Genomic DNA, 10571 nt, shown 5'->3' on the forward strand with positions numbered 1-10571 from the left:
TGACAACCAGCTGTAACTTTATTCAAAAGTTTGAAAACAGCAATACTAATAAAAACACTTGACTGATTGTAGTTTTTAAGTCCTCATTAAGCCACCACTGTACAGAAGCCACTTGACAATTGACATTTTGATCTTCAATACTCAATAATACAAGAGGCAGCAAAGCATACTGATAAACAGCTGTCTGGATAACTTTACAACACGATAAATGTCTAGAGAACAATTGTGCTGTGAGATTTCTAGATTAAAATTACTACATCATCTATTTGAAAAAACACATCTCAGATTATTTTACAAGGTCTGTTGTCGAGTTCCCACACGATGCATACACACAGACGTCCATCCAAGTTACCAGCTAATGAAAAGACCCTTGTTTATTTGTTTAGATAAGTAAAATTAACAGCAGACATATTAGTATTTAGAGTTATGCCAAAAGTACTTCACTAGGCCTGTGCACGGGTTGCTTTTATTTTCCGAAATGATGCCCCGCTGCAACATTAGCACTTAAACAACTCACTGCATTGATCAAACGGCTTGGGGTTGGAAATATATCACCAAGTCACAAGGTATCACGCACATACAAGGCTGAATCCAGTAAAACCATACATTAGATGAAAGCAGCTATAGTCAAAAACTACTTCAGTTTGTTACAGTAGTGACCAGCACACTGCTTCCAAATGCAGTTTTGATGTGTTCAAGCTTTGGTCAAAAGCTTGTTGTTGTTGTTGTGTTGGCTGTATAGCTGAAGGAGTGGATTTGAACACATTATTTAGCACTGTACAGTTGTTAGGTATACATTTGAACAAAGACACATTACTCTAAACGTCTAACAGCTAGCGGTGTAAAGAAATGGACAACAGGGACAATCGTCACTGCCACAGAAATTGCCATTCCAGATTTGACACTCAAAAGCTGTGAATGCATTTACCTCCATCTTATTAGAGTTTATTTGTGATGGTGATAAATATGGTTGTTTTCTTATTTTGAGCATGAATCACCTCTCATTTGTCAGATAGTGATTAATATGGTTGTTGTTTTCTATATATTGAGCATGAATCACCTTTCATTTCTCAAAGTCTCTTAACACATTCTGCCACTCACTGAGTGTTGTCATAAAGAAGTACAAAAGGGAAATGTTTAATGGTAAGTTTGGAATAAACAATCAGTCATTTGAACTTTTATTTTATCATTCCTTCACAGAAATGTCTATATGCAACATAAAGCCTGTTGAAAGTCTGGTGCAAGACGTATTCTAGATGACACAGTAAAACATCTCGAATTAAAAATGTCAGTAGCCCCTTATCCCATAAATGAAGATATATTGTTTTCAAAACCTGAATTCACAGTACAAAAATATAATATGCCTTCACTAACTGGATATCACTAAGTCTATGGTAAACAGCAGACTTGTGATAGTCTCTGATAAATCCTTTCAAATCGTGAGTCCTTCCTATCAACTTGCAATATAATTTGGCACTTTGGCAAACCATGTACTCACAAACCAATGTAAAATAATGCAACCAATAAAGCGTCTATGTGAGGATGTGTAAGTCAGTACTTTCAGGAGAGGATTTTTTTTCTCTGGGATATCTAACTTCTTCTTTATTGTGTTGAATGGCATTGTTTGGGGAGAATGACATTTACACAGTTTCTCCCTTGATGGGCAATTAGACAGCCTCTGCAGAAGATTCAGTTGATACAGACATTGTTACTTTGGCTATTTTCACAGTGGTCTTCACACAGCTCTCTGCAGCCCTGTTGGCAGAAATGTTGGCATTTCTGTTCTGGCAGTCTGACTCAAGGCTATTATCCAACTGCTGGGCATTGCCCTTGCAGGCATGGCAGGAGCTGAGGAAGGCCCGCCGCATGTCCTTGCTCCTCAAGGCGTAGATGATTGGGTTGACAGTGGAGTTGAGCAGGCAGAGCATGCTGCAGAATGCAAATACTGTCTTGATGTCGTCGTCCATCCTCCAGAAGAGGTCATAGACCATGATGGCGAGCACTGGGCCCCAGCAGATGACCAGCACCACCAGGATGAGCACCAGGGTCTTTGCCAGACGGATGTCCATGCGCGTCTGCTCAGGGCGGGTGGTCTGCACTTTGGTCCCATCTGCTGAGTAAACAACAAGACTCTTCTGGGAGGTGCGGCTCAGCATGCGCACAGCATGGTGGTGTGCTTTCCACAGGATGTATATGTAGGCGTAGATAATGAAAAGAACCAGCACGCTGGTTACACCGATCCAGAACAACAGATAGTTCTCATCAATCAGAGGGAATATGTCTGAGCAAACAGAATTTAGACGTTTACAGTTCCAGCCCAGTAGAGGCAGCACTGCGATGACGATGGAGATGGTCCACATCACACAAAATGCAATGACAGCCTTGGTCCGTGTCACAATGCGCCTGTAGGAAAGAGGCCGGTGTATGGAGATGTAGCGGTCAATGGCAGTGAGGAAAAGGCTCCCCACAGAAGCAGTGAACGATGCTGTGACTCCGCCCAGCTTGAAGAGAAAAACGTTGGGGCTGTCCTTCCTGTGAAAGACATGGAAGTCCAGAAAACTGTAGACAAATATGACACTTCCAAGAAGGTCAGCCACAGCCAGACTGCCAATGAAGTGGTAGGATGGCCTGCAGCGGAGGGTGCGGGACTGGAATATGACGCAGAGCACCACCAGGTTCTCAAGCACCGTAAAGGTACCCAGAGTCAGAGACATCACAGCCACAGCCAGCTGCTGGCTGGGGGTCAGAATCATGAAACACTCCATGTCCATGAAGTTCTCCCCACATTGTATATTATTAGTCTCATCTCTGAATGTGCTCCTGTTGCCAAACAAGTCTGTGGCATTGGTGGGGTAGAAGGGGATACCCTTGAGAATGAGCTCCTCATCCGCAGGTACTTTGTTTGGGAAGGAGTTGCTGCGGAAAGCAGATAAGGGCTTCTGCAGAGAGAAACCCACCTTGAAGTCTACATCATTTAGGGGGTCGTCATAGTTAGCGTCGTTGGAGCCCAGATACTGTAAACCAGATGTAATAGTCCGGAAGGTGGTATCCGCCACACCATCCAGCACAGATTTCATGGCTGTGTCTGAGGGTAATGCTGCAGATGCCCAGACAACCTGCAAATTGAAGACAACCACTTGATATAAAAATGTCTTTAACCTAAGATAACCTTCACATTATGCAAATATTTGGAAATATTTAGTACAACTGTAGATGTTGTTTTTATTACATTTTATAGAATGCCTGAATTGGGCATAAACCACATTTGTTCTCTGAGAGCTGGTGTACCTACTTAAATACCGCATCATGCACCTTATCACCACACATGCAATTTTCTTTTTAGAACTGAAAACCTATTTATAAAAACATGAGGGTGATGATAAAAACGCCTATTTTTTCTATGAGGTGCAGAATTAGACAATGCAACGTATCTCTACCTTTTCACACTGGAACACTATTGCAAAATAGATGCACAGCTAAAATCTAATTAAAAGATTATACAGAATACGCATGCTAATTTACTGTAAGAGTAAGATACAAAAGTGGCATCATTTCTTTTAAATAATGTAAATGTATGCAGGTTTGAAATTTTCTTTTGATATGTGTCTTTTTAGAAAGTCTTATGATTTTTGCAGGAGTGCCGATTTATCGTTGATATGGTGCAAAAAGCACAACTGCATTCAGGAATCCGCAATAGGCTACTTCATGTTGGGACAAAACACACAAAGCATTTTGTACTTCTAATAAAAGAAAGAAAACAATATTGAAAGCAGCATTTGAACATTTAAAAGAAGAAAAGTGCTTCTTTACCTTACATAATTTTTCCCAAGTGCGCAGAATCGTCCTTTATTACCGCGCGTTATTCCAAGTCAGAAGCGCATCATCCAACCAACACAGATCTCATATAAAAAAGAGAGACACACCAGTGTGCATGTGTTAGAATAAACCACCACTATCATCATCATTATTCGTTTCTTTTTCAAATTCTATACGTAACATAAGTTTATCAGCTGTTGAAGTGTCTTCGCTGTTGAGGTGCGCTCCTGCTTTGTGGCACAGGCTGCTCCCGCGTCTCTCCACTCTTTCTCTCTGTGTGTCTTCACTTATGAAGCGTTGCTGCTACAAGCTCTGTGACGTGTTTTCATAGGCTTTATCTGCCCAACCCATGAAGCTGGCAAGTGCGGTGCAATTTAACAAGGGAGACAGCAGTGGTGGTGCGTGGTGGAGGTGTATAAAAAGGATCTGATTTGAATTCCCAAAGCTGGGACAAAGAGCCGGCATCAACACAGCACAAAGCAACAAAAATCTAGATTAATAATAGCTTTGAATATCATCTTCCCAATTAATGAGGTAATTGTGAAGACAATTTCTACATTTTGCAGGACAAAAATCTGCAATTCTCCTATGCAATCCCCACATAAAGGTAACTTTCTATCTAGGCTTTTCTTTTTCTCTTCATGCATTCAAAGGCAGATAGAGGTTGCAGACTTCATTGCTAGTCAGTGCATGTCTGTTTATTGTGTAAATAAAGTCCTCATAATTTTAATTTTTCCCCATTGAATGGCTGTTTGTTGACTTTGTAACTATTAAGTTTTTCACTTTCCTGATATTGTCACATCCAAACCAATTATTTGGAGTAGCCTACAGTACTTCAGCCTAAATCAGTGATTGTATTTGGATTAAAATATAAAAGAAAAGTGCCTTTTAGAAGCCAAATATGTTATTTATACACTTAGAAATACAACTCAAATGAGCTGAGCAGTGATGTGACCACACAAGATGATTAACACATTTTATCATGTGTTTTTTTTCTGATGAACCAGTTAGTTATCAGCACATTCAATCAGATTACACACCACCAAATTAACGAGTCAGATCCTGCTATAATTCACATTAGCATTGATACGGCCTTTGCCTGGCCTTAATAAAACAGATTAAATTCACTGATCATGAGTGATCTAATTTGCATGTATTCATTTGGCCCCATCCTTGCAAACATGAGTGATTTTTTTCTTCTTCACACTGTCTTCCACATTGGCAGAATAAATGGCCAAGGAGGCAGGAGTTGAGCGGCTGCATTGTCATAGATAAAATCAAAATAGATTCAGTAATGTAACATTTAGCGGCCACAGATGACATAAAACCTTATGCCACTTCAGTGACTGAAATGAGGCTATAACTCTATCATCATCACAGGTGTAATTATTTATATCGTTCAGCCATGGCTGCTGTCTCTGTCTGAAATTACCAAAATGTTCTACCTCCCAAAATCAGACGACCTTTACCGTCATAAAAAGTCATAAATGTCTAAAACATAAAACTTGATGAATTTCAGGTTCATTTGTATTTGATTTTGTTTTATTTTTGTGGCAATATTGTCTGCTGGCAACTACTCAGTGTAAGCAGCTGAGTTGATTACTAAATCTTTTCACAAGTTTTAGACAAACTGAGAAAGAGCACATTCTGTACAGCCATGATCTGCAGGACTACATATAGATAAAAGCTGAGCCCTCCACAAACTGATTCAAACCTGAGAGCGGCCCAAAAATAAGAGCCCTCCTTGTTGATAACTGATCAGCTCTAGCAAAGTAACTGGCAGATAAATGCCTTGTTCTAGGAAACATCAAAGGACTGAGAACAGAGAAATACTGGATCACTTCCTTTCTTTACAGTTTCACTGATTTTACAGAAGCCTGAAGCCATGATCCATTCAATGTTTTGTGTCAACTTCTGTTTCCTACATTTCTGGGACTACCTGCACAAGGGTTGTGAAGTTCATGAAGTAATTTCATGCAATTAACTTTCTAGGTGGGTACGTGTTGTCTAGCCAGTAAGCCAAATAACAGTGTATCTAAGCAAGTTAACCTTTATGAAGAAATCCATATCTCTGCCACCTCCATGATGGATTTCTCTATTAATCACATGTCGGGGTCCTTGTTATTTTTGAATTTGATTATTGAAACAAAAACAAGACCATTATCACAAGGGACTGACAACAAAATGTTTTAGATCATGTTAAAATGAACTCTATTCTGTATCTTTAATTTCAGTTTTATTAGTGTTGTCAAATCATACCAGACATTATCTCAGGACACTTTACAGATGGAGTAAGTCTAGACCACACTCCATAATTTACAGAGACCAAACAATTCTGTCAAGAGCGTGCAGTTGGTTTGAGAGCGGTAATGAAAAACTTCCTTTTAACAGGCGTGTGGCCATCCGCCGCCACCAGTAGAAAGAGAATAATACCTAAATATAATAAATATATTAGTGCTGTCAGTTAAATGCATTATTAATGGTGTTAACGCAAACCCATTTCAACTGCGTACATTTTTTTTCATCGCAAGATTAATGTACTTTTTGGCCTAGTAAACTTTGTAGTTTTTTCACACGCTTTTGCAACAACTAGTAAGGTTAGAAAAACTACAACACCACACATGATCTAGCTAGAGCCAGCCAAAGAGTAGTAATGGTAAGTTTTGAGTGGATGGCGAGCTCGAGACGCCAAAATGGATGCCAATAAATGTGAAAATAAAATAAAGTTACATTGCAGTATAAGAAAAGAGCAGTTAAACACATAAAAGCAGATAAAATATCAGATTTTAGGCTGCTAGCATGGGATAGTGTATAAGCCGCTGCCCCACACATTATTGGAGCGCAATAACCATTTTGTGAAAACCCAAACTTTGTTGATCAATAAGGAAGACATTCTATACAAGCAGAACTACATGTCTTTACCATCTCATCCATCTACCACGGGACCCGCAGGATTATGTGACTTTTTACGCTGGTTACCCATAACCAAGAGTGGAAGTACTTCTTCTTACATTACAATATAGTCGTCACTATAAGGCTTAGTTTAATCACGGCAAACTTTGCAAAATCCTAGAAAAGGCCGGCAAAAAGGTAATGCAAAATAAAGTCCAAGTAAAAAAGTAGAAACACAGAAACACAAACAGTAACACACAGGACTACAACCTGGAGACAAAACACAATCATCTGGCAGAGGACAAGGGGAACACAAAGACTCTTGCATGAACGCAAAACCTAGATTCAGCCTCAAACCAGAGGGTAACGAGGCAACAAGAGGAAGGTGACAAGGGCTGGGAAACAGGTGAAAAACATCAGGCAATCACAACAGCCGGGAAAACCACAAGACAGGAAGTAAAGCAAGACAGAAAACCAGACCGTCAAACTAAAACAGAAAACTGAGCAAAAGACAAAAACAGAAAACAGACTACCAAAATAAGACAAAACGCCAAAACCATAGTAGGACGTGTTGAAAAGTTGACGATATGAGATTGACGATCAGTGGTCACCATATATTTATAATTAACGTGTGGAATGTGTGTATGAAATTAGTTGTCAACTAATCCAGAAGATGATATTATTTTATACTGGATAAGGGAATGTTTTTTCAAGATATTTCAGCCTATACTATTGTGGTGGACTAACTGAAACAGACTGACTGACCAACATTTTCATCACAAAACAGGACCCAACAGCAGCAGTTACTGATGGCCATCAGTAACAATGTAACTGAATTTCATCCGCTCATTTTCTGATCCCGGTTACTGAGACTTTGTAATATCCACCACATGGAGCAGTTAGACTTTAGGCAGCAGGGCTGGCCAAACTGACTGCTGTATTGTGACAGTTTTCTATGACTTGATGGCCATCTGCGTGTTAGTTGTGGTACATAACATTTTGTCTTCCAGTGACTCACATTGAGCCCATGGATCAGAGAAAAGAGCTCAGGGTTGGGAAATAACAACTGCAGTCAGAAAGAAATATCTATTCCAGTTGTAATTTGACTAACTGATCATTATTCAGTGCCAAATGTCAGACTCCCCAGTATGGTGCTGTTTGACACACTTCATTGCCATTTAAGCCCATGCATAGAGGACAAAAGTACCTTCTGTTCACATCAAAGTGCAAGAACCGTTGCACCATTAGAATTTAAGTGCACTTGTGAAGATTTAATAGAATAAAGCAAAAGCAAAGTCAAATGATTGGCAATTGACGTTATTTGTATTTTATTTGGCCTATTATTTTTGAAAGTTGTCTTCAAGCTTGCTGCTGCAGTGATTTCCTGTTTACACAGTAGATAGCTTTTTCTTTGCAACTACTTAGGAAAGGCTTTACACATTGACTTAGAGAAGGGAGTGCGTCCATGCCTCACAGGGTTCACGTTACAGTGATGCTGCCTGGATGAGAGGCAAACATGAGCTCACTCAGGGCTCATAATGCATTTTGCACCAGCCTAATATCCTGCCTCTTTCCAGCAAGTTGTTCCACATTCAAGGCTTTCTCAGGAATGAGCTCTGGCTGACAGAATCTGAACCAGAATTTCCCAGATACATCACTAATGGATCAGTAACAAGCTTGTCAATATGATAGGCTAAGATTGAAAAAACTAAATCTGTCTAGGATTTCTGCATTCATCTTGGCTCTGCTTCCCACCGGAATTCCCCTGATCTGAATCTTCAAATCGCGGCTTCCTTGAGAAACATGAGAGTTCAGTTGCTCATGCTGTTTTTAAATAGCCTAACCTGTGATTAAGGTTATCACATAGCCTCTCTATGAGTGAGTCAACCCCATCTGAAAATAGGCCATATGTAGTATGTGCACAAGCAGATACTTTTGCCAATATGCAGTTCCAATAACTTAGAGCTAATTAATCACATGTGCATCATCGGTTCATAACAAATTACAATGACTAGTCCTGAGCATTGTGATGAATGTATTTGATTAGTTTCAGGGGTCAATTTTCAGTGAATCTCATCTATGTCTAAGGGGCTGGGAAAGAAACGCCACCACATTGTGTATGAAATTATAGGCAGATGGATGTTTTCATTGTTAGTTCTATATAAAAGCCACTGTAATTTCAGAAGGACACTACATATTGAAATTCTATCTGTCAGGTTTATTTGTTTTTTAAAGTACAAACCAAGCGACCTTGCGCTCTCAATAATAAAAAATACGACAAAACAAAAACAAAAAAACACAGACAGAGAGTTTGACAGTGCAGGCCCAAATGGTAATGGAGTGGGGGGTAATTCTCTGCACCAGGAAAAAAGGAAAACCAGCATTTGTTTATCTCCCTGTTCTTGCTAAACTTATACAAAATGCAATAATATGAAATGTCTCACATGGATGAACACTGCAGCTCTCTGCTGTAGTCTGCGGATGGAAGTTAACGCCTTTGAAGCATCCTTGAACATTTGAACTGAGCAAAAAAAGGTTCATACATAATTCACCTTATCAAGTGTAGGCCTCTACCGGCTGTGTGTACATCCTAATCCTAATGAAGAAGCATGTGCGCAACTAATATAAAGTAAAGGTACAGATAGATTGCTGTATTTTACAGGACTGTAAGATTTTACACTTTCTTCATGTTAAATAGTAGGATGTGGATTTCTTTTTAAACTTTTGGACGGTGTCAGGCTAGATGTTTCCCTATTTTGTTTTCAGTCTTTGTGCTAAACTAAGCTAACCAGCTGCTGGCTATAGCATATTTGATGTACAGACATATTCTTATTACTTTTGGCAAGACTGTGAATAAGCTTGTTTCTCAAATTGTGTTTTCCTATGGAAGTGGATGCAACACATGTAATGTAAAACTTGTTTGACGTTAAGTTTAAGATGACTAGTGCAGTGTTTGTGTCACACAACATATGTCACCTCAAGGTCCATTTAGCAGTTCTGGAGCTTTCAATCATTTTTTTTTACCATCTCGGACAAATGCTCAGAAAAATATGGACATTTTTAAACATCTACAACCAAAAAGCTCCAGAATAGCTTCTAAATGGACCTTGAGGTGACATTCCAGGGGATCCCATCCTTTTCTGGGGAAAATATTAGAAAAAAGTCCAAATGGAAACAGAGTGTTTATCAGAAAATCAGGAAGACAAAAGAATAATTTTAAAACTCACTGCAGATTCACAGGTTTATTAAGGCCAGACAGCAGGCTTGTAAATTTACTCCAGATCACAAATAATGAAAGATTATGTAATATCATGAAACTGGAAAATAAAATAAAAAATAAGACTGTACCAGTCATATCAAAGCATACACCATGACCTACCTTAAGCATCTACCTGCCTGTCTGTAAAGTGCAAACATCTCATTGCTCCACCACTGAACTGACACGCTCAGATATACTGTTGGCATGACAACCACTGAGGATTGAAATGACTAGTCACATGACACAGCCAAGGTTGAGCACAGACAAAGAGAACATGAATATTTTTCCACTGGGAAAGACTCCACAACAGACAGCACTGCACCAAAAAGAAAAGGGGGGGCCCATAACAAGAATTTTGTGCCAATAAAGGGACATCCAGCAATGCCTCCACTGCTGCCCAACAGAGCTGAAGTGCGTGCGTATTGCTGGCCAGCACATCTTGATCCCACAATTGTTACTGAGCCGCGTTCAAATGATGCATTACTTGAGGAAGAGCGAGAAGACAAACAACAACAAAAAACATAAGTAGAAAACGGTAAACAGGTGCTATTTGAACCAAGGCTAAGCATGGGTGTCATGGCAACTGCATCCCTCGAATCCCCCC

General features: G+C 39.6%; 1 protein-coding gene across 2 annotated transcripts; it reads right to left on the reverse strand.

The window, feature by feature from the left end:
• cnr1 (cannabinoid receptor 1) lies at window positions 1-4081 on the reverse strand. 2 transcript variants are annotated; one of them, XM_034900514.1, is made up of 2 exons: window positions 3816-4081; window positions 1-3116 (listed from the first exon to the last, which is right to left on the reverse strand). In XM_034900514.1, exon 2 carries the CDS (start codon window positions 3075-3077, stop codon window positions 1668-1670), a length of 1410 nt encoding a protein of 469 aa, XP_034756405.1. In that variant the 5' UTR covers window positions 3078-3116; window positions 3816-4081; the 3' UTR covers window positions 1-1667. The 2 variants fall into 2 exon arrangements, with proteins under 2 accessions (XP_034756405.1, XP_034756404.1); XM_034900513.1 differs by having other exon boundaries at window positions 3811-4080.
• Window positions 4082-10571: the final 6490 nt, after the last annotated feature.

This window comes from Etheostoma cragini, chromosome 18, assembly GCF_013103735.1.
Source record: "Etheostoma cragini isolate CJK2018 chromosome 18, CSU_Ecrag_1.0, whole genome shotgun sequence".
Taxonomy (NCBI): Eukaryota; Metazoa; Chordata; class Actinopteri; order Perciformes; family Percidae; genus Etheostoma; species Etheostoma cragini.

Excerpts from the sequence above, each read along its gene's own strand:
- cnr1 (XM_034900514.1), bottom strand. The coding sequence starts at position 3,077 with ATGAAATCTGTGCTGGATGGTGTGGCGGATACCACCTTCCGGACTATT.